We start from the raw sequence: 25,422 nt of genomic DNA on the forward strand, positions 1-25,422 counted from the left end.
AAACTTTAAAAAGGGCTCATTTGATTGGAAATTAAAAGTGCTAGTGCCCTTTTTAATAGTCGAAAGTGAACGGAGAGCAACTAAACCCTCTCTCACAACCACCATTTCCCTAAACACATTCAATCAAAGTTTAGAGATAGCGATTTTGTTCAACGTAGTTGAAAGTTCCGTTCCTTTTTCACGCTAAGAATAAAGACTGCTCAGAAAAAAAAAGAGAAGAAAGTACTGTGTGGAACGAGTTCCCATTTTATACAGCGACTTGAAGCGTCGCGAGCGGCAAATTTTTGGAAAATGACACTATTTATACAAAATTAACACTATTTTGCCACCCAAAGTGGCTCCAAAAAAACCAGCCGAGTTGCAACCCTGCCTTAGAAAGGCTGCTATTTCTTTCTGAATAAGTTGTCAAATTGCCGGCTGTTATTGTTTACAGACAGACTGGTATAGTTTGGCTACTTTTATTATCTTGGTAAGGGTTTAGTTTAGGAAAATGAAACTTAATCTTCTGCTGAAATGAAGTAAGACAAAACTGTTTTCAGCTTCACAACTTTGTTCAATCCCAGCTTATAAGGTTTTAAAGATATGCAAATACATTTTCTAAATTTTGACAATTAACATTGATATGGCTCAAAATTCTACTCAAATAATAAGAATTTCATTTTTAGAATTAGGCCTAAAGCTTAAGAAAAAGAAACTTATAACTGAAATTTAAGGTAAAATGTTGTCTTATCAAAATTTCAATAGGTAGGCCTATAGACCTGTCTAGTAGGCAAATTTTTAAGACTTAGAAATTAGAAAAGGGTTAACATAGAAGCTGGGCAATACCTTCTCAGACTATATTTTTGGCCCTGGATTCATTACTGAAAGTCTCAATTTTCTAATCTAACCCCTTTCCCAGAGAGTGGAAAGTAGCTAAACTAGAATTTTACTAACAGACTTACCATAAGAGACAGTGTTTTATTAATGCAATTAAAGAACCCCGAGGCAATTTCATATGAAAAAAAACAAGTTTGAAGTTTCACGCCAGGTTTAAAAATCAGAGAACTCAGGGTGTAATTTTTTTTTTATTTTATTAGACAATTAAATGTTCATAAGAACTTATAAAGGAGTTGCTATGTAATTTAAAGACCATAATTCCTATTTTTAAGTTTTTACCTGGGCCTAGGTTAGGCTACCATATATGTTGGTAATTTTTCCCACTTTTCCCACATAGTCTACCATGTTCTTTTAATTTCCAGAGATATTTCATGTCTATTTTTCAGAAGAAACGTATAATGAAAATCAGTGGTATAGTGGGTTTGACCTTAGCTGGGAAATACGGGACCCAGAGGTCAAACCTTGATGTAGCAAAACACTGCAGGGCCAACGCAAGGACCTTAGGGTACTTCTATGTTAAAGGCACTCTTTCATATATGTCAAACTGGAGACGCAACGGAAAACCCGTTTTGTATGGGTTAATTCAAGACCCTGCTACACAGTAATGAATGCTTAGCATGGTTTTTCAATGCACTGATGATTTTTAAACTATTGCTTTTAGGGTTTAGGGAGAGAAAAAGGTACCTAGGTTAGTTTAGAAAAAAAAACACTGCAGGGCCAACATAGGGACCTTAGTAGTCAAGAAGCATTGCTAATCTGATTGCTTACTACTTACAATGAAAGAAGCAAAGTTTGAAACCAATTTTAACCAGCAGAAAAAGTTGGATTTCAATGCATGTGGAATTTCTAGACAAGGGGCTTTTTATCTTTGAAAGTTGTTGAATTAGGTAAAATCTTTAGATTTAAAGTTTAGAAAATTCCAAAGAGGATTCTCTTCTGCTATTTCCATGTCATTCAAAAAGCCTTGTTGGTTTTAGCCAAGTATTGGGGTTATTGAGAACAGTGGCGTTATTTTGTCAAAATCCTGGGGGAGGGGTGGGCAAAGTTGGAGCCAATTTTCCCAAATCAAGTGAAAATGACAATAAAAAATGGGCCATATAGTACCATAAAGGCAAAGATATACTCCTCACCCATTTCTCTGGATGCTTGAATTGTACAGGCTTATCTTAGTTATGACAAGACTTTGAAGAAAATAAATTTCAGCTGGGGTGAGGGGGGGGGGCAAACTGGGGTCTAGAGGGGGCAGTTATCCCCCTGTCCAATAGAAAATTAAGCCCCTGATTGAAAAAGAACTATGTTAAAAAAAAGAACTATGTTGATTGGAAATCGAAATGGCTATTGCCCTTTTTAATAGCCTAGTTGAAAGTGAATGGAGGGCAACTAACCCCCCTGTCATGCCCACCATTTCCCCAAATGCATCCAATCAAAATTTTGAGATATCCATTTTGTTCAACGTAGTTGAAAGTTCTGGAAATTAGGTCTTTGAGGATGATAACCCCCTCAGAGCAAAAATTGTAAGTTATGCTTTGGGAGCATATAAGGTTTTTATAGAAAGTTTGGTCGTAGAAACTTCAAAAAGGGCTGATTTGATTGGAAATTAAAAGTGCTAGTGCCCTTTTTAATAGTCGAAAGTGAATGGAGAGCAACTAACCCCCCTCTCACAACCACCATTTCCCGAAACAAATTCAATCAAAGTTTAGAGATAGCGATTTTGTTCAACGTAGTTGAAAGTTCCGTTCCGTTTCTTTTTCACGCTAAGAATAAAGACTGCTCAGAAAAAAAAGAGAAGAAAGTACTGTGTGGAACAAGTTCCCATTTTATACAGCGACGCAAAGCGTCGCGCGCGGCAAATTTTTGAAAAATGACACTTTTTATACAAAATTGACACTATTTTGCCACCCAAAGTGGCTCCAAAAAAACCAGCCGAGTTGCAACCCTGCATTAGAAAGGCTGCTATTTCTTTCTGGATAAGTTGTCAAATTGCCGGCTGTCATGGGCGCCCATAAGCTGAATTCCAGGGGGGGGGGGGCAAACTTCGTCTAATTGCTACTTTTAATGCTATATAATACAAATCTCAGAAAAAAATATAAAAATAAGGCAGCATCATTCAGCCAGGGGGGCAAGAGCCCCCTCGCCCCCCCATATGGGCGCCCATGCCGGCTGTTATTGTTTGCAGAAATACTGGTATAGTTTGGCTACTTTTTATTATCTTGGTAAGGGTTTAGTTAGGAAAATGAAACTTAATCTTCTGCTGAAATGAAGTAAGGCAAAACTGTTTCCAGCTTCACAACTTTGTTCAGTCCCAGCTTATAAGGTTTTAAAGATATGCAAATACATTTTCTAAATTTTGACAATTAACATTGATATGGCTCAAAATTCTACTCAAATATTAAGAATTTCATTTTTAAAATTAGGCCTAAAGCCTAAGAAAAAGAAACTTATAACTGAAATTTAAGGTAAAATGTTGTCTTATCAAAATTTCAATAGGTAGGCCTATAGACCTGTCTAGTAGGCAAATTTTTAAGACTTAGAAATTAGAAAAGGGTTAACATAGAAGCTGGGCAATACCTTCTCAGAATATATTTTTGGCCCTGGATTCATTACTGAAAGTCTCAATTTTCTAATCTAACCCCTTTCCAAGAGAGTGGAAAGTAGCTAAACTAAAATTTTACTAACAGACTTACCATAAGAGACAGTGTTTTATTAATGTAATTAAAGAACCCGGAGGCAATGTCATATGAAAAAAAAACAAGTTTGAAGTTTCATGTCAGGTTTAAAAATCAGAGAACTTAGGGTGCAATATTTTTTTTATTTTATTAGACAATTAAATGTTCATAAGAACTTATAAAGGAGTTGCTATGTAATTTAAAGCCCATAATTCCTATTTTTAAGTTTTTACTTGGGCCTAGGTTAGGCTACCATATATGTTGGTAATTTTTCCCACTTTTCCCACATAGTCTACCATGTTCTTTTAATTTCCAGAGATATTTCATGTCTATTTTTCAGAAGAAACGTATAATGAAAATCAGTGGTATAGTGGGTTCGACCTTAGCTGGGAAATACAGGACCCAGAGGTCAAACCTTGATGTAGCAAAACACTGCAGGGCCAACGCAAGGACCTTAGGGTACTTCTATGTTAAATGCACTCTTTCATATATGTCAAACTGGAGACGCAACAGAAAACCCGTTTTGTATGGGTTAATTCAAGACCCTGCTATACAGTAATGAATGCTTAGCATGGTTTTTCAATGCACTGATGATATTTAAACTATTGTTTTTTGGGGGTTTAGGGAGAGAAAAAGGTACCTAGGTTAGTTTAGAAAAAAAAAACACTGCAGGGCCAACATAAGGACCTTAGTAGTCAAGAAGCATTGCTAATCTGATTGCTTATTACTTACAATGAAAGAAGCAAAGTTTGAAACCAATTTTAACCAGCCGAAAAAGTTGGATTTCAAAGCATGTGGAATTTCTAGACAAGGGGCTTTTTATCTTTGAAAGTTGTTGAATTAGGTAAAATCTTTAGATTTAAAGTTTAGAAAATTCCAAAGAGGATTTTCTTCTGCTATTTCCGTGTCATTCAAAAAGCCTTGTTGGTTTTAGCCTAGTATTGGGGTTATTGAGAACAGTGGCTTAATTTTGTCAAAATCCTGGGGGGAGGGCCAATTCGGAGCCAATTTTCCCAAATCAAGTGAAAATGACAATAAAAAATGGGCCAGTTAGTACCATAAAGGCAAAGATATAATAAAGACTCCTCACCCAGTTCTCTGGATGCTTGAATTGTGCAGGCTTATCTTAGTTTTGACAAGACTTTGAAGAAAATAAATTTCAGCTGGGGAGAGGGGGGGGGGCAAACTGGGGTCTAGAGGGGGCAGTTATCCCCCTGTCCGATAGAAAATTAAGCCCCTGATTGAAAAAGAACTATGTTAAAAAAAAAGCAATTCTTGCTTCATAATATGCAAAAAAATTGTAGGTAACACATTTTGAGTGCACTTCTGCTATACTTTACTCTACCCTATTATGTGCAAATATAAAGCCCAATTATATACATTCTCCATGCGTTTTGCCATGTGTTGTTCTTGTTTCAACCCTTAAACCAAATAATTGAATCCACGCTGATGATTTGAAGAATAAAAAAAAAACACATGGGAAATATATATTTTGGGCTACATATTTTTACATTAGGGGGCTTGGGGATAAAGCATAGTGGAAGCATCTTAAAAATGTGTTAACTTCAATTTTTCTGCATATTATGAAGTAAGCAATCTTGTTCAAATAATGATGAAAGAAGAAATAATTCCAAGTTTTGAATACAAACTAGTTTGAGTGAGAGTTTAAGCTCCTCTGGAATTTTTTTTTTTTTTTTTTTTTTTTTTTTTTTTTTTTTTTACCTAAGAAACAGTTTTTCCAAACTCTTGAAAATCTTACAAATCATAATTTAACAAAAGCTTGAGGCTCAAAGCATTTTCTTGGACTCTATTTGTGGTGTAATTCTTTTGAAAATTTTAATTCTGTAATGCAAGGTTTGTCTGAAATTATGGAATATACGTTTTTATGATTCAAATGTGTAGGCTACCATTTAAACAGGTAGTCCCCGTCTTGGTTCAAACAATTGGATCATATCCATGAAAATATTTATAAAAGTAGATGTTATAAGTCAATCAACATTGGCGCCCTTTAGAGACTATATGTTTCCAAAGTATTGCTGGATGAGATGTATTAATGTGTTTTTTACTATGTAATATATACTATATAATATAGAAAACTGATACCCTTAAAGGTTCATATCAAATTTATTGAATTTAATCAGGATAGTCCTATATTTGAAAATTTTCACTATGCACATGAACTACTTTAAGCACATTAATTACTGTGCAGGTATATGTTATTGACATACCTAGAGAGGACCCCCCAAAAAAAGTCAAATTAGGCCCTGCACCTATGCAGTCTGGTCCTGCTTCTGAAGGAAATATGCTAAACAAATAAAATTAGTACCATTAGATTCGCTAATTTGTGCTATTTTCAAATATCATTGTTACTCCCCCCTCCCCCTGATATAGCCCTTGGAATATAAAAAAGCAAAGAAGACACTGAACAGTCAACCAACTCAACTTATTTTCAAGATAGTCAAACACCTGATGTAGAATTTTTACCAGAAAATTAGTACTTGATGGGTTTTTACAGTTGCCAGTTTAACTACATCTTACATTTTCACTTGATTTGGGAAAATTGGCTCCAACTTTGCCCCCCCCCCCAGGATTTTGACGAAATTACACCACTGTTCTCAATAACCTCAATAGGCTAATACCAACAAGGCTGTTGGAAAGACATAAATAGCAGAAGAGCGCATTCTTTGGAATATTCTAAACTTTAAAACTAAAGCTTTTACCTACTTCCTTTAAAGATAAAAAAAACTTGACTTGGAAAATTTTAGGGTAAGATAATTAGTATCAAGCCACAAAATTACCCTCATAAACAAGTTGTCCAAATTTAATCAAAGCTCTGATTTGTAGTTCCCCTAAAAGCCAAGTGTGCTTTCATCAGCAAAACAAACAAGGACATCAGAAGAAGGCAAACTATAGTTACCACTATGGGCAAGGGAGGGCTTAGGATGACAAAGTCTACTGCAATTATTAAGTTTCTGCTTTTTTTTTTACTACATAATAAAGATCATTTGCATAAATCAAAAATAGCACAGGCCCTAAAACTCATCCCTGGGGCCGCCAAAATTCACTTGTGAGGGTGACTGGGAAAGTGGATCAACAGAAATTAAACTATCCTTCAAATAAGACTGAAACCAAGAAAATACATTTCCCCTTATGCCAAAATGAGACTATCTCCAATAGAAGAATTTCATGGTTTAAGGAATCAAAGGCCTTACAAACATCCAGGAATATAGCAGCCAGAATTAATTCTGAATCTAAGAAAGAATTAATAAAATTTAAAAGGGTCATACAGGCATGTTCAGTGGAGTGCTTCATTTGGAAAACAAATTGAACATCATGAAGAAAATTTTTAGATTTTAGGAAAGTAAGGAGACGAGAAAGCATAGCCTTCTCAAAGATTTTAGTAAATACTGATAAAATTGAAATTGGTTGATAATTTGCTCGATCATTTAATGGTCCACCCTTATACTAAACAATAATCCAAGCACGCTTGAGAGCATCCGGAAAAATCTACATTCAAATGAAAGATTAACAAGTTTTGTTAGAGGCAAAACCAATGAAGGAAGAATGGATTTAACTACCTTAGTAGGAATAGAATCTGGTCCCGATGAGGATGGGTTTGTCAAGCCACTAACAATTATAGTAATTTTACTAACTGTTACTGGCTCTAGAAACATAGACTTAACACAAGACGGCCCAAAGTAAGATCTAATCAGTGGCGTAAATTCAGAAAAATTCTGGGGGGGGGGCAAGATTTTTGCCACCTCTTAGAAGAAAATTTTCAAATTTTCACTTTTACTTTGTGAGGAAAGTACAAAACTATGCTGATTATATTCTGTTACAAAAAAAGAAAAAAAGTTTGAATTGGTGAAAGTTTCTAATTCAGAGCAAATGGATGGCTTGGAAAGAGCCTTTCCTGCCGCGAAGTAGCGGATATTTTTGAAATATTATTAAAAACTGTATTATCCCTTATATTGGGCCTCTTAAGACTCCTTTTTAGGGAAGCAAATTACTTAAAAACAAATATTGTTCTGTGAAGGATCTCAGCCAAAAAAGAAAATTTATAATTAGGAAATGCCATTTTGTTTTGTTAAGAAATGAATTCAGTGAAGGCCTAGAACAGGGTTTTTTGGCGCTAAGTGCACTGGCGGAAATGAAAAAAAAAACCTGGGGAGGGGCAAATTCCATGTCTCAATAGGCAGCCAAGTGGGTTGAATTATCAAAAATCCATGGGAGGGAGAAATCGAGCCAAATTAAGCAGTAGCCAACTTAAAATTCTTTGGATAACAAAGTTTAGAACACAATTAGATATACAAAAATTCAAGTACATAAACACAATTAAGCAAATAAATCATAAATTTGTTTGCATTACGACTGAAGTATCCAGAGGGAGCCACTATTCTAATGGGAAACGTCGTTGCTTCAGGGAAGCAAACTTGTTGACGGCAATGTTATAATCTATCTTTTTCGCTTTTTCCGGCTGGGTTGCTATAACTAACAAATCGCTAAGTCACTCATCAGTCATGGTTGTTCTGAGATATGTCTTAACCCTCTTAAGCATTGAAAAAAATATCTCGTTAGAGGCAGTTGAAACAGGGAGCTTCAAAGCAATTTCGAAAGCTTCCGAGATGACAGCAAAGGCGTCTTTGTTCATGTAGAGGTAGGCAAGAGCTTTTGATGGGCATTCTGGTTTCATCATTTGTAAATAAGAATTTGCCAAGGCTATCTCCGACTCAAACTTCAACTCGTTTACTAATAATGTAGGAAAGTCACGTACAAAGTTTTGTATTAGACGTGTATCCAGGATCTTCGGTGAACTTGGCTCAAACGCTTCTAAGCCTTGGATTACTGAGGAGTTTTCACCAAACCTTTGTCTCAGCTCCGAAGTTACTCGGTCGACTATGAAGCATAAAATGTCCGACCTATAAGTTTGAAAAATGTCACGATCTTCTTTTGTTCGATTTCTTGCTCTGGCACCGACAGTGGTTTCGACGTAAAAATCGAGAAGGCGTCTACTTATAGCAACCAAGCGTCTAGGCTTCTCTATTTGGATTGAGTGCTGCTTGCATAAGCTTTTCGTTGCTTCGACCATCTTAAACCAACGCTCTTCAAATCGGAGCTCTAGAACCTGTTGTTGAACTGCTTGAAGCCAAGAATTTACGCCTGAAAGAATGAGGCTCTTGGACTGGAGTTGTCTGGATGCAATATCTATCGGACCGAGGATACTGCTCATTATTTCAAGAATGAGCAAGAACTTGGCATCAATTGTTGCCAGCAACCCAGAAGCTTCAGAACGGTCCTCTGTTGAACTGGCTTCATCTTAAATAACCCTGAATGTTTCGAGAATAGTACCTAAACGTGTCCAGATCTTCTGAATTGAGGAAAACTAAGAGCACCATCGAGTATCGGCTAGCCACTCGCGCTCAATCTTCTTGATTCCACGTTCTTGTTGGGTTCAAAGGATAATTTCGCGACGTGGCGTACTTCGGCTGAGAAAGACATATAATGCCTGAATGCAAGGAAAGAAGTTTCTAACCTCCGAACAAGAAGCTATTGACTGCACAAGCACAAGATTTAGGCGATGGGCGTGACAATGAATATACCTAACTTGTGGTGCAAATCCTTTAAGAATAGCCTGAACACCATTACATGCGCCGCTCATGACGCTCGCACCATCATAGCATTGAGCCACACAGGTGCTTCAATCCAGTCCGTGCTTTTCAACAAGATCCTTGATTGCATTAGCAAGGCATGCAGCATATTATTGTTCAAGATGTGTACTTCCGAATGTCTCCTCGCGGATGATAGCATTACTATCAATAAACCGAATAATTAAATTAAGCTGCTCTTTTTTCGACAGATCTTTCGTTTCATCTTCACAGATTGCCCAATATTTCTTAATCGAGCATTTTGATTGTTCTTAAAAGAGGTCAGCTAGTATGCTTAGAAGACTATTTTGGGAGTCGGGACTTATAGAGCTTCATACCGGCGAGTTATTGTCAGCTGAAGATACAAGGTTCCCTTTGTCATCATTTCTACTATTTATATAAATTTACCTAAATTGTTTGAGTCGTTGTGTTCATCATGACCTCGAAATGGGAGCCCTTGGCGTGCTAGGGCACATGCCACTTTCGCAAGTGTGACTATATGCAGGCGATTTTCCTCTATGGCTTCCTTCCGATTTGAATAGAGAGTTGTAGCTATTGACTCAGATGTGCCACACTCAATTGCTTTATATTTGGTCCAGCTGCGATTTGCTTCGTTATGGGCTTCTGAAGCCTCGTGTTTTTCAATCCTTTCGAATATTTTTTTCCAGTTATTCATTCCTGTGTCGACAAACACTACATTATCAGAAGTATTTCCATGATTTCTTGTTAAGGAAAAGTGCCGAGAGCAAAAGTAGTAAATGGCGTCTTCTTGAATAGAGCATTCTACCCATGGTTTTTCCTCATAGACTTTAGCAGAAAAACGGAGACGGTTTGTTTTGGGGTATTCGGCTAGCTTTGACTGGTTGGGTGCCTCCCTTTTATGGTGGGAGATGTCATGATTGCTACTCAATATCGTATCTGATGCGTCGGCTACACTTCCGCCCTAGAAAAAAAATCCAGTGCTTTGGCTTTTAAACATTTTAACTTTATTCAGAGGCCGATAGCTCTGAAAGAGTTGTTCCCTTAAATCGGTGTCTAGGAGACATAAGGAATAATAGACTTTCTTAGTAAATACTTCTAGAATTTTTAACGCTCGTCAGCAAAAAATGCTGTTTTCAAGCCATTTACTTCCATTTATACAGAAACTTTCGCCACTAAACCTTTTTTCCGTCGGTACAGTTTTGGTTTTGTTGGAAAACTTTCGTCGTGCTCACCCCCCCCCCCCTCCTAAAAAAAGTGATAGTTACGCCCCTGCTCCTAGCTTTTAATTAGCTTTTCTGCTACCGTTTAGTGTTACGTATTGGAATTTTGCCCTTACTAGTTTTCGTTTTTGTTATTTCATGATTAATAACGGGGTGGTCTATTAAATAGGGTGCTTTTTCTCTCATTTATAATAATAGCTTTATTTCCGCCAAAACTGACGATAGCATACAAATATGTTTTGACTGATCATTTAATACGCTCTAGCATCTTCTGCATGTTTAAGTGCCTCCAAATGCTCAAATTCTCAGATTCTAGAATTCGGTAAAATAGTATAAGCTAGTCAACTGAAATTTAAAAGGGTTAAAACATATATATCGTTTTTTGTCAGTTTAACTACGAGTAGAATTTCGTAAATTAAACAATAAGATAATCCGAAAAAGAAACTTAGCAACTCAATACAACAAAATTCTCGTACTTACCTAGCTTATCAGCAAAATCTAGGAGGGCAAGTCGTAAATTTTGTTTTGGATGAAGCACGCTGACGTGAAGCGAATACCTCGCAATAACAGCCGATTTAACTTTAAGAAGTAGAATTTTGTCTCGAAGCTGCAATTTTTATTCATACTAAAACTGTCAATTCAAATGTAATTTAGCTTTTTTTCATTCCCTTTTTGCGCCATACCCAGTTTGTAGGGTGAGAATATAACAAGAGGTATAAATAATGGTGAGCGGCCGCCTAGCTAAAATGGCTGGGCCTTAGGAAAGCATTTAATGCTCTTTCATTCTCTTAAGCTCTTCCAAAACTCTTTGCCATAAATTAAGTCTGATCACTCAGGCTGTAGTCCCAGTCGTCATCTCCGAAGTCCTAGCCTGCCCCCCCCTCCTTGAATGACACCTCTATATCTATAATTATTTGTTATATGCTCGGTTATATGATTTTCCCCGCAAAATTTGCGATTTATACATTAATCCAAAGTTGTAGCGTGAAATTAAGATCTTACTTCTCTAGGCTAAACTTTAGTTCGCTTGGAATTTATTGCATGAAGCAAAGGCTATAAGTTTATATTAGTCAAACCATACATGGCAAAATTACACACCTCACTTGGGCCAGCTTCTGTTGCGGCTACACTATCCACCAACTTAGCTTTTTTAGCCGGTTGACTAGGTTTAAAAATATCAATTATTTTTCTCTGACTCATTGCACACTCTTATTCAACAAATGGATTCATTCAATACTATCTTTACTTGACAATGCTAGAGAAAACATGAGGCTCCGGGTTACGCGTCATTTCGTATAAGATTTTGTATTCGATAAAATTTGTATTTTTTATTCGGATGAAGGATAAATATGGGTATAATCTAAAGAAATCTGGGGGGGGGGGCAAAATGAGGTCTGAGGGGAGGGGCAACTGCCCCCCTGCCCCATAGCAATTTACGTTTTCCGCGTGGGAAAAAATTGCTGACTTTCAGAGTGGGAAATTTTTCCGATCAGAGGGTCGTTTCTGACAAATTTGTCTCTCTTGATTCCCAAAATGTGCTTACTTTTTTCATCCGACTCCTGTTACTGAGTTATCATCACGTTCATCACTACGCTCCATGCACTTCTGAGTAATTTCCGCATTCTGACTTTGTATTTTTCATCATAATCGCATAGAAACTGGTGAACATGTTACGGAAAATGTGAAGAATCGACTAAGTTGCACATTCAAATTTGTCTTCGCTTATCCGCGCTACTTTGCGTTTTTCTGCGCAAAGAAAAAAACGCGAATTTTGAGAATGAGTGACGACCGACTTTAAGATCTCTTTTCTGACTAATTCGAGTCTCTCGATTCCAAAAATGTGGGTATTTTAGCAATCGGATTCTTGGTTCCGGATTTATCAGTTTCATAACCATGGTTTCTATGCCATACTCTAACAAGAACTCATACCCTCCCTATAATATTCCTAAGAAGATCATACGTTTTTGACTGTAAGTAATTAATTACCGTTTCAGATCTCCTCAATAAGCATTCAGTAAAAAAATAATTTATTCAACTCAAACAGCTTGACTTAAGGAACTTCGGATGTAAGAAAAATACTATTACGATGATAAAATGTAGAATACTAAACTCTTTCAGGTATTTCAAATTAGTTAAACAATCACATGGATCGTAAGAAGGAAATAGCCGATTTCGACTTGTTTTATCATAAAGATTGCTAAAAAAAAAAGAAAATGAGGTTCTCACGGACAGAATACAGGTCGAAATCAGCTTCTAACAATTAAAGCTACAAAAATTGCACTACTGATTGTACTGATTATCACACCCTTTGCACAAACAGAGATTTGTGCATTTAAGGGAAGCTTTTGCACATTTGTACCTGTTTTTGCACTTTGTTTTACAGCCACATTTGAGCAGTTCTTTGCAAATTGTTGCTACCTCAAGAAGATTATTCCAGAAAAACTCCCAGCTTCCGTCGTACTTCACCCAGTCGTATGAACCTGGATCCATTGGGGAAAGTTCTGGACAACACGATGATGCCCATATCTGGGCCGGCAAGTATGTGTGTTTGGTATGCTGCTCAAGAGTGGTCGCTGTTGGGGGAAGTCTTTCCATTCCGGCTGTTTTTTGTGTGAAAAGTTCCTTCCGCAGACTGTTCACTTCAGACAAGCCGTTTGATTTTTTGTAAAGAACAACGACGAATCGCTGGATGTCTGTAAAGTGATAAGCTAGGTGGGGGGCTCCTGATGTACTCAGAGTAACGAAAGTCGAAAGAATGGATTCCACAGGTTTCCAGGTCTTCCAAACACCATACTTTCCATGAAAAGCAAAAGAAGAAGTCGTATCGCATCCAGAGAAGGTTGCGAGACCTTTCAGGTCCTAGAAGATGAGCAATATCGGAAATGGGCAGTCTTTTCGTCTTTGCTCCAAGCTCATAGATGACAAATAGGTTTTCAATCTGAAGCTGCTGGAACAAAGCTGTTGCAATCACAACTACATCAGAATCCACAGTTCAGATGGCTATGAAGTTATAGTCGCACTGGGCCTGATGGAAGGCATGGAGCAGCACACAAATGTCACCTTCTTCGTGGTGTAGATGTCAAAGACAAGATCAATCCTTTGAGCGGTAGCTTTGGACTGTTGCTTTCTAATATAGGTAGCGAAGTTCGAGCGAGCATATTCACCAAAATTAATTCCAGGCTTAGGAACGATGACGTGTACTAGAACAGACCCTTTTAGTACAATTGAGTCGACGGTTGGGAGACTGCTGGGCAGTGACTCTTCCAGCTCTGCCATCAAACAGTCAACTATGTCAGATTTTTTTTCCAAACCGTAGCTTGCCGTATTCGGACAGGGAAGGTGGAAAAAGCTGGTTCTCGTGCTTGAAAAAGTTGGCCAGGTCTGCCCCTCTACCCTGGGTTTATTTAAAAAAAAATATATACATCATCGATTCCCTGAAGCAATGCTTGTGCGGGAGAAAACCCTCATAATAAATAAAAAACCAAGAAACCAAAAAAAGAGAGATAAAAAAAAAAAAAAAAAAAAAAAAAAAATTAGAGCTCAACTTACCGGACCCGAAAACCAACGAACCTCCAAACAACACCCAAAAAAATTATAATAATTATAATCATATTCAGCTGCAACTAAACCCTCCTCAAAAACAAAACTTAAGTGGCGTGGAATAATCCATTCAAAATATACACATCAAAACAATGGTTCTTTAGCGACTTACGAAAATCCTGCAAACCCCCAACATTCCTCAAATCCTCTGGCAAACTCTCCCAAACTAACGGAACAACATGGCGAATTGAAAACCTTGCAGCCTATGTACAAACGACTGAGTTTGACTGCATGTACTTTACATGTAGGCTACGTATGTCATGATATGAAGACATTTATAAAAGAAAATAGCACTTATTAAAGTTAAATTATACGTTACTTATTCTCTTCTCATATGTCTTCTCTTTAAAAAGTACGTGCCACGTGGATTTTCTTCTTTTTTTTAAGCCTGCTAGCGATATGAGGTATTTCGAGTTGTGTTTTTAAACCCGCATCTGATCCATTCATTCAGACCACAGTCGTCAGTTGCACATTAAGGAGAAACAAGAGTTTCTAATGTAGAAGTATGAAAGACAGTTTACATCCGGCGATGATGAAAGTGATGATAACTCAGTAACAGATGGTTAAATATTAAAAGTAAGGACATTTTCAGATTCAGCACAATCGATTTAGCCATGAAAGATACCCTAAGCGCATCTAATACTTCAGTATACAGAAAAGAGTACGACCGCGATGATGAAAATGACGATAACTCGGAAACTACTGATCTGATTTCAAAAGTGGGTAAATGTTCAGAATCAGCAGATCTGGATTAACCAGAAACGACCCTTCCAAGTTTTATTACCTTCCAAGTTTTGCGAATATCAGTTCTACACGCAGAAAAATTATTTTTATATATATATATATATATATATATATATATATATATATATATATATATATATATATATATATATATATATATATATATATATATATATATATATATATATATATATATATATATATATATATATATATATGTATATATATATATATATATATATATATATATATATATATATATATATATATATATATATATATATATATATATATATATATATATGTATATATATATATATATATATATATATATGTATATGTGTATATGTATATATATATATATATATATATATATATATATATATATATATATATGTATATATATATATATATATATATATATATATATATATATACAGTGGATACATAAAGTGAGATCAGTGAATGAAGATTAAACTTAGAAAAAGTACGCCTTAGACGTAATAATTGGTAATTAGCCTTATGGGTGATATCTGATACGTGTTTATTAAATTTGAGACTTGAATCAAAACAAATCCCAAGGTCACAAACATATTCTACACTTGAAGTTAATTTACCAACAACAAAGTAATGGTAATGCTGAGGGAGTCTACGCAAATAGTGCACAGCATTGCACTTGGTTTCATTAATGAACACAGTTTGCAGTACACCACTGGCCAAGAGCAACCAAATCCTCTTGAAGTAAAGAAATCTCTTGTTCACTCATGACTGGCTTGTAGATTTTTACATAATCTGCAAACATTTTTATGGTTGAATTCCTAACAACGCCTGGTAAATCATTGATATAAAGGCAGAAGAGTACTGGCCCAAGACAACTGCCTTGTGGAACTCCACTTATGACAGAAATAGGTGATGACAAGGCATCACCTACTGCAACCTCTTGGGTTCTATTTGTAAGATAATCTGTTATCCATGCTTTAGTTTGTGGGCCTACACCATATAGTTGACATTTTTTATCAGAAGTGGAATGGAAATTTTTTCGAATGCTTTGGAAAAGTCAATATAAATACAGTCAAACAAAATACCATTATCAGCCATTAATTGAAAATCACGAATCACCTTAAGAAGTTGCGTGTTACAGGATTTTTGTTTATGAAAAACATTCTGAGCAGAATACCATAAGATGTTTTCCTCGAAATGTTCTTGGATTCTACTCATTATAATTTGCTCCATTATGTAGAATAATATTGATGTATTTGAAATTGGTCTGGAATTATTGAAATGGGACTTCTAACCATTCTTGTACAATGGCCTCATGATAGTTGTTTTCCAAGTTGAAGGACCTTTACTAGATGAGAGAGAAAGACTAAAAAGATATGTGAGTGGCCCAGCAAGCACTGATGCAAGTTCACGTAACATCACATTGGAAAATCCATCAATATCTGGTGCCTTTCCTGGATCAAGATTTCGGAGTGTCAGATAAACCTGTTGGACTGTAAACTCTGAATCAACAAATTCTTTTGTTAAATCTGGAGGAATAAACTGAGTATTTGAGGTAATTTTGGTGTGTGTTTGAGTAAAAACTGACCCAAATACCTAATTGAAAAGTTGTGATTTTACAAAATCATCATCTATATGTAAAAAAGTTTCGGGATCTATAAAGGAAGTGGATGATGGGGATTGTGAAACTTGATTCCTTCTCACATATTTCCAAAATTTTTTTGGGCAGCTTTGGACTGATGCTATAACTTTTGTCTCCACCTCTTGACGATTTAAACGAAGGAATTTAGTTGCTCTATTTCTAGCTCTCTTATAATAAGTTAACCAAGAATCTAAGGTTTTAAATCTTAAATGATCACGCCACCTATCATTTTTTCTTTCAGCATTTGTACAATATACCAAGGAAGGATCTGTCTATTTTTGAAAAACTGTCTACTAGTATATATATATATAAAATATATATATATATATATATATATATATATATATATATATATATATATATATATATATATATATATATATATATATATATATATATATATATATATATCAAGGAGGCACACTTGTGCCTCTATAAAGAGGCGACCCACCACAATGTTAAGCGATTTCAGGTCCTAGAGGTCGCAGAGAGACGGCGGTAATTGCATTTTGTAGCCCAAGCTCAAACTAAGAAACTTGCAAAATTTCATCCTCCTCCGACTTTATCTTCATGGGGTAAACTGGGCCGGAAGTTTGGACCCTCCCACCACAGCCCCCTTTAACGTGGATTAGGAGGCACAGTTGGGGGAGCTACCACCCCCCAAACTTCTCGCTTTCGCAGCCTTTAAATATAAAAAAATTTCTTTAAACTGAAATTATAGGAGCGACATTAAAACTTAAAAACAACATAATTTAGTCCGTATATGAAAGAGGCTGTGCCCTCCTCAACGCCTCGCTCTTTACGCTAAAGTTTTTATTGTTTAAAAAAAGAGTTGTGAGAAAGTCAAACTTTAGCGTAAAGAGCGAGGCGTTGAGGAGGGCACAGCCTCTTTCATATACGGAATAATTTCTGTTCTTTTTAAGTTTTAATGTCGCTCCTTAATTTCAGTTTAAAGAAATTTTTTTTATATTTAAAGGCTGCGAAAGCGGGGAGTTTGGGGGTGGCAGCCCCCCAACTGTGCCTCCTAATCCCTGTACGTTTTAAGGTTCGACCTTGTAACTCAGCCTCTTTAACTCTTTAGAAAAAGTTGTTTTTTTCAAATAATATATATATAGGCTTTGTGAAACGAAACCCAGAGCTATCTATTTGTAAGCCTGAAAATACCAGCCAGGCAAGGGCTGCTGGCTTCAATTCAGTGGTTGTGAATCTGTTCTTTGACAACCTGCAGAAACTCTACGAAAAATTCAAGTTCCCACCAAACCGTATCTGGAACTGTGATGAAACTGGGGTTCCTACTGTATTGCCAGCTCCAAAAGTAATCGCAAGGGAAGGATTGAAGCAAGTTTCCCAGACAGTGTCAGCAGAGAGAGGGGAAAATGTGACAATGCTCGGGTTTATTTCAGCTACTGGTCAAGCTCTTCCCCCCGTTTTTATATTCCCACTGGTGAAGGTGAACGACCAGCTTTTTCGAGAAGGCCCCCCAGGATGTCTCGGGCTTTCTCACCCTAGTGGTTGGATGACTACCATCAACTTTGTAGCTGCTATTGAGCACTTCATGCTGGTGAAGCCATCGAAAGAAGACCCTGTGCTAATGCTGCTTGACAACCACGATAGCCATGTTTCGGTGGAATTAGTGCGGCTTTGCAAAGATAATTGGGTCCACCTCCTGACCTTTCCTCCCCATTGTTCCCACCGCTTACAGCCATTGGACGTCACTGTCTACGGACCATTAAAGTTTGTGATGAGAGAATCACTAAACACCTGGTTGCAGATCGATCCAGGTCAACGAATTCCGATTCACAAGACTACCTAGCTCTACAAGGACCCATTCCTTCGCAAGTTCAACCGGGAAAATATAACGGTTGGTTTCACGAAAGCTGGACTTTGGCTCTTTAACAGAAGTGTATTTTCTGAGGTAGACTTTCTACCTGCTGAGGTGACAAATCGTCCACCCCCGGACGATTCGTTACTCGATATGGAACCAATACCCTCTCCCTCTCCTCCACCTTCTCGTCCCCAAAGCAAGCTAGGAAAACAGACTCCTGAAGCAGTAAGACACTATCCAAGAGCAGATATGACAAAGCCCAGAAGGAATGCGAGAAAGCAAAGTCGAACTCGTATTCTTACCGATACACCCGAAAAAGAGGCTTTAGAAGATGAAGCACGAGCGAGAAAGGAAAAGCAGAGTAAAAAGCCTATGCCCAAGCAGGCCAAGCAGCCCACTGCCAAGAAAAAAAAAAGCAAATTGAATCTCCAGTGGAAAATAGTGGTGATGACGTTGAACTTGACGAAAATTCATCTGACGATTCTCTGCACCTCCATGAGGCTGATAAGGATGACGTAGACAAGGACATTCAAGCCGGAGACTTTGTTCTTGTCAAGTTCGAGTATGGAAAGAAGAAAGCCCTTGTGTATTATGTTGGCGAAGTTCTTGATGTTGTAGAAAAGCAGTTTGCGAGGGTTAACTTTCTTTGGAAACAAGGGGACAAATTCATGTTTCCTCAGCTTCCCGATATTGCTGAGATAGACATTACCAACATAGAACTGAAGCTTCCTGTCCCCTCTTCAGCTGGTGGAACCGGTCGTGCAGTTCAGGGGCTTGTCTTTGGTTGTGATCTTTCGATGTACGCTTTAAAATGACAATTCTAGTTGAAACCTGGATGCCCGTGCAATGTTCCTGGCTGATATTTTTTTTGCGATTTTGAGTTTTCATATGATTTTGAGTGATTATGTATCATTTTACACGAATATTCTGTATTTGGATAAAGTTTAATTGCTTAAAACTGTCTTGTCCAAGGTCGCCCCATGCCTGTCCAATTTCACCCCGTGTACGGGGTGGAACTGGACACTTGACAAGGTCCTACTTTCATGATACTCACGCTTCAGGGTGATCTCTAAAAAATCTGAAAAAAATTCACCATTATTTGCCAGAATTTTACCTTTCTAATGACCCATACTAAGTTGTTTTATGTCAATCCAGTACCTAGTTATGCTTGGAAAACTAAAAAGTGTCCAAGTTCGCCCCGTTCTCCCCTATATGAATTTCAACCGGAACTTTGGCTAGATTTTTTCCATGATCAGACCAAACACTTCTTGGGCCAAAAGTTCTATGAGCCGCATTTAATAGATTGCGATGGTTTTTAGTTTGGTTTTCAGACACAAATACACCTGACTTAGCCAACTTACTTTTCGCTGCAAACACTTTTCGAGCAATATCCAAGCTTGAAAATTTTACCATGGAGGATGCAATTTTCACATTCTCAGTCTGAGTACCGCGCACACGGAATCGATTAGCCTTTCAGAGGTCCATTTTTGTGAAATCTTGCACAAATAGTGTAATTTGTGTTATTACTTCATTAAGATTATCCATTTATTCCACATTGGGGTTTGGTTTCACACCATAGGAAATTAGGGTATCAAGTAAGGTATCCTGCTCAAGTTGGTCAACCCTGTCTTGTATTTTAGAAATTTTATTTTCAAGCAAGTTCAGAGCATTATGAAGTCTTTGAAGGGTTTTTTAAATTTTTTCAAGTTTAGCAGTATATTCAATTGAAATAGAATCATAAACTTCGTTCACAATATCTTTGCTGGTAATTTTCGAAGCTCTGCGATCTTTTATTGTGTCTGATACGACACGTGAAATGTCATTCATTAGGATGGTTTAGTGTTCAATAGTTCTTCTTGAGTGTCATTTATTATTTCCTTTAAAGTTGATGCTGCTGCAGAAGTCGGAGTTGACGGCGCTAGGCAGGATTTGCTGTAGTTTTAGTGGGTAGTGATAATTAGGTCTTACTCAGTGTCTTGAAAATATCAGGGTATAAACGCTGCTCTTCAAAAGCCTTATTTACATCTTTGTCTGACAGATTTACAAGCTTCTTTAAACTGGTCATTCCAGTTGCGGATATGTGCTTCAGCTATTTTCTGGTCTGGTGGTTTTAATAACTACTGGTGGCCATAAGGGATATCCTTGAAATGTGGTCTCCGAAATTATCTACTTGAAATGAAGCTAGGACAAGATCGAACGGTTTGTATTTAGCCATTTTACGGTCTGCAGACGCGAGGCGGGGGGGGGGCACTTCAGGTTACAAACTTCAAGAACAAAATGTTCCAATTTGCCACCCTAAAGTACTCACGTTTGTAATATGTGCTTGGTTTTTCACGCAAGTTCAACAAATTTCAGCAAGGATTATATCCGATTCAATTGGAAACTTGTTTAGCTCTACACTCTTAGAACTCCGACAGTGAACTGACTTTTCTTATTTGTGTGTCAAGAGATTGCTGTATATCGCCTTTATTTTCAGTTGTTAGTGAAGTTTTCAGTATCACATTATATTTTTCAATCTCCCATATTATTTAGGTTCTTTTGTATTTTTTGTTCTTTTTCGAAAAAGTAAATTTGTTTAAAAGTAGATGGCGGCTGTAGAGGCTCTCACAGGATTTGTTTGTTGGGGGGGGGGGGGGGTGAACAAATTAATTATTATTTGTTAAAAACTCCCAGTATTCCCACCGCCCGTGTCGGTATCTCTGAGTTGAAATAAAAATTCCCCATATGTTTAAGATAGATTATAAAACACTGAAAATTATTTAAAAAAAAAGCAAGTTGAGTATCAGTGTATAGGTGGATTTGGATGTTATATTATCGATTGAAAAACTCTATTCTTTTTTGGAGGGCACCAAGAACCCTCGCTTTCATTATTCTGTTGCTTCTATTTTAGGCTATTTTTTGCGCCCTCATTGGACAGTGTGCAACCTGATATAAGAAGGGTGTCAAAATCTGAATTTGGCTCCTGTTGTTTTTTTTTCCTTTTTTATTTGTAGACCTGGTACCTAATATTTAGTCATATTTTGTTTTAACGCAACGCATTAGTGTTGTCTACGCCTCCCGTGCATTGTTTTCCCTCCGACTACTTTGTATGGAAGGCGTCGTCGTAAAAACTTGGGAAGGGGATCGTTCTATAGGAGATCAAAAGTTCTAGTGTCTTTTATCCTTGATCAAAATGACTGAAAGGCAACTAGACCACCTTACCCTCTTTTGACCCCGTGGCATCCACATAATCCCCGTTTTATTGGATCAAGATTGTTAGAACTATTTGTTTGAAAATAGTGAAAAGATCTAAAAGTATGTCTCCGTGGTCAAAATGACCCACAGCCCTTAGGACAATGACACTAAATTATGCAAAAATATCAATCTCTTTATAGTAAGATTTTAGTAGAAAAAAAAGGCAAGAATACATTTTGTTGTTTGTCCAATCAGCTTGGAACTGTTAGAAACTGTTTGCTTGGCCAATCTAAAACTTACAGGAACTGCTGCGGGAGGGGGGTAATTGGATCTCAAAATTTGACTTGAAGCAGGAATCAGAAGTAAATCTATGACATTATGTGTACCCAGGTTATCAAAATAGCTTAAATGAAACTCAGAGAGGAAAAAAAAATTAAAAAATGAAAAATAAAATCCAAAAAGGTGAAAAAAACGAGGATTTTGTCAGCCAGTGGCAAACCATGAAGAAGAAGAAATAAGCAAATATTTCGAAAAGGACCTCTGCCGAGTCGTCCTCAGTGCTAAACAAAAAAGAAAGAAAAGAAACCAACGAAAATCGAACCTTTCGAAGTTTACTTAGCGACTGAACAAAAACTAAATAAGAACTAGGTTGGAATCAATGAAAAAGAAATCTACCAAGATGATTGAGCAATAAATCTTTTTTTTGTTATAGCCTTAGCTGGTCTACAAATTCGTTCATCATTTGATGTGCAAATAGGTTTTCTCGAGTTATACCGGGCGAAAATATGGATTGAGTCCTTCAAAATTAAACTGTGATAAATTAAGACTTAATGAAATGTCTCCAGTATCTTCATTTATTGCTAAATTTCAGTTTATGTATTTTTTTTATCTCAATTACCTCTTTAAAAGTTTGTGGTAAGCCATTTATAGTAGATATTAAGTTTGCCTCGTCAAAAAGAACCAGATGGGTCGGATTTTCGAAAATATGCAGGGCCAATGCCGAATCAAAGTTTTCATTGTTATTTTTCAATCTCAGGGACTTATTGAAATTTTGTGTTCATGCAAACGTTCACCTAGTTGTTGATGGGTCCTACCAATGTAAAATTTCCCACATGAACACGGGATTCTGTAGACACCACTACCCAGTACAGGGTAAGTTTTATCCTTTCCTGAGTTGGAAAAATGTTCAACTTTTTGTTCAGTTTTGTAAGAAACAGACAGATTATGTATTTTTTTTTAAATTTCCAAGTTTATCGCCAAGTTTCGGGATGTATGGTTAAGTGATGAAAATTTTTTTCTCAGTTTCCTGGGTAACTGAATCGAGGGGGACGGGCTCCCTATTTTCTTGTTTTATCTTTTTTAATCGTCTACCTATGATATTTTAAATAAGTTTTATTGGGTAACCATTGCAGAATAGAATATCCTTGACATAGTTTAACTCAGAACTTATATGATTACGAGAACAGATTTTTAAAACTCAGTCGACTAAAGAGATTATTACCCCTGTTTTCACAGAAGGAGGGTGATGTGAAGAGAAATGTAGATATCGATCATTATGGGTTGGCTTTCTGTATATAAAAAGTTCAAGGCTAGGAGTAGTTTTTATAATCAAAACATCCAAGAAAGGCAGCTTACCTGAATCTTCGAGTTCTATTGTGAACTGGAGATTCGAATCAAAAGAGTTCAAATGTGCCAAAAAATCTCTTAGAGAGTTTTGTCCATGTTCCCAAACAGAAAGGATATCATCAATGTTAAAATATATTTACGTCAAAATAGCTTAATGTATTACGTCAAAATAGCTTATCTGCAATATCTCAAGAATAGCTTGGAGGACCAAGCTAAAACATTTAGTGGTTCTTGAAGGGCTTAACTGGCCTCAAAATACTACATCTACATTGTGTTGGGAACGGCTGGCTGGATCGTGTGAAACAATCAGTGGTTGTTGGAGAACCCTAGATGGGGACGGGGGCAAATATTTATTGAGAAGATTAGACATGAGGTAAAGGGGGTAAAAAAGTTGTCTCCGATTTGACTGATAAATTTCGTTTTCCTTTCAGGAGCCGACGCTACAATTATGAGCTTTACGTCAACTCTTATTGCAATTTTGGAAAATTTGAAGGTGGAAAATAGTCCAATTATTACGATTCAATGTAAAAATGGAAACATTACGACCAAGAAGATTCTTTTAACAGCAACGAGTGACGTATTTAGACAAATGTTTGAGTATGACATGCTCGAGAAGCAAACAAACATCGTCGTGGCAAATGACGTCGATGTCAATGCTATGAAAGCAATTATTGGTTGCTATGAAGAAGGAAAAATCCCTGAAATCAGTACAATTGACCTGGCGGCCTTTAGTTATATTGTTGATAAGTACAATTTTCTTGGAATCGAGGAAGCGATGGCGGAACAGTTGCTTGATGAATTTGCTAAAGAAAACGACTTGAAAATACTTGAGTTCATTTTTACAACTTACGATTGCAAGGCCCAAAAGAAAATCGCTATAAATGAGATTGCTATGACTATTGTGAAAGGCAGAAAAGGTCCTGATTTTATTGTGGATTTTGATATTTACGATTTTCTTCAGCTTTCCAAAATTGTATGTGCGTCTATTATAAAAAGAAAGTTCGAAAGATGGGATTCGTTTTTGAACTGTTTTTACGAGTGGGTCTCTAAAAATTCCGAGGAAAGATCCGGCACTGCAGTAGAAATCTTGGGGATGATTGACGTACGTAAATTTTCTCCATCAGAGGTTCTAAAGATGCTTGAATCACTGTCCTTAAGCAAGAAGTTTCAAGGTTTTAAGCTAATGTTTGAAAAAACATTAGACCATGTTGTTAAAAACATAAACCCCAAGACGGAAATTGTGGGCACTTGCCAATACGGAAAACCAACATGTTCGGTTTGCGGTGGTGGCTCTACCTCCCCATACCACACTTCTCCCGGTTGCAACGGTGTTCATCGTTGTAAATTCTGGAGCACTCCGAGTTACACCCACAGTGACAATTGTAATAAAAGTTTGCCAATTAATGCTGCTTATATTTATACTTCTTTAAACTACGATTGATTCTTCAAGGTTATCGTTTGTCTGTATTTTATTGCTAAGTTGATTTAGTGACAACTCATTTCTGTTTATGTTGAATTACCAGTTTCATGAATAAAAATCTTCTACGTTACAGCTTGGGAAAAACAAGACTTACCGGAATGTTTTCAATTCCTTAAATCTTTGTCTCCCCCTTACCTCTGTCATTAAATTTCAGCACGCTAACGTCAAGAGTGCTACAGTAAGGTTAATCATTAAACTTTAGTTGGACCCGGATGGGTAAAATGAGCCAGTAGTTCATTGTTCCCCCTTTAAAGTGGCTCACCTGTCCCCATGGCACAATTTTTTTTTAAATGGCTAACCAAAGAAGAAAAATTAAAAAAATTCCATTTATTAATTAGACATTTAATTAATTAAATAGTTTTAAACAATTAGGCCATTAGGTAGTTAAACAATTGTATAAAGCCATTGTATAGTATCATTGTAAATCGGCTAAGTTCGATCGTACAAGTACATCGCGCGGAGTGTAAAGGAACTAGTAAGCAGCGAAACATTTACCTCATCACCACAGAAATTGTTTTGACGTCAATAGTGGAATCCTTGTCCAAACTGAACAAAACAAAAAATAACTCACTGCCGTTCAAAGGAGGAGGGGTAACAAGGGCAGCTGGCCTTGACGCTGTGGCTGAGGGGCTGCCCACTTTGATATTTTTTGATTTGATTCGGCAATTTGTTTTTATTATATGTGAGTTGGGAGGGGGGGGGCTGTAACTAATAGTAGGGTAAAGGCACCGATGATTCGACAGTGCAATTTCGGAACCACTGTCGAAATTTTCCTTCAAAACGGGATAGCTCTGCTTCACCGTGACTTAGAGCGCCATCTCTTGAAGCCGTCGTTATATTTCGACGATGCAAAACGTGGACACTATATCCGGTACACCCAGATATGAAAAGTACATTCAATTCGGTCAGTTTCCTGTTTTTGACACAAAAGGATCTCCCGAC

General features: G+C 36.9%; 1 protein-coding gene across 4 annotated transcripts; it reads left to right on the plus strand.

The window, feature by feature from the left end:
* The first annotated feature begins 380 nt into the window (after positions 1-380).
* On the plus strand, positions 381-24,558 carry LOC148948277 (uncharacterized). 4 transcript variants are annotated; one of them, XM_089094256.1, is made up of 2 exons: positions 381-469; positions 23,432-24,558. In XM_089094256.1, exon 2 carries the CDS (start codon positions 23,449-23,451, stop codon positions 24,439-24,441), a length of 993 nt encoding a protein of 330 aa, XP_088950382.1. In that variant the 5' UTR covers positions 381-469; positions 23,432-23,448; the 3' UTR covers positions 24,442-24,558. The 4 variants fall into 4 exon arrangements, with proteins under 4 accessions (XP_088950382.1, XP_088950384.1, XP_088950383.1 ...); XM_089094258.1 differs by lacking the exon at positions 381-469 and adding an exon at positions 548-571; XM_089094257.1 differs by lacking the exon at positions 381-469 and adding an exon at positions 3,195-3,332.
* Positions 24,559-25,422: the final 864 nt, after the last annotated feature.

The sequence above is a fragment of the Artemia sp. Qi Xiang Cuo genome, chromosome 9 (assembly GCF_049724085.1).
Source record: "Artemia sp. Qi Xiang Cuo chromosome 9, ASM4972408v1, whole genome shotgun sequence".
Lineage (NCBI taxonomy): Eukaryota > Metazoa > Arthropoda > Branchiopoda > Anostraca > Artemiidae > Artemia > Artemia sp. Qi Xiang Cuo.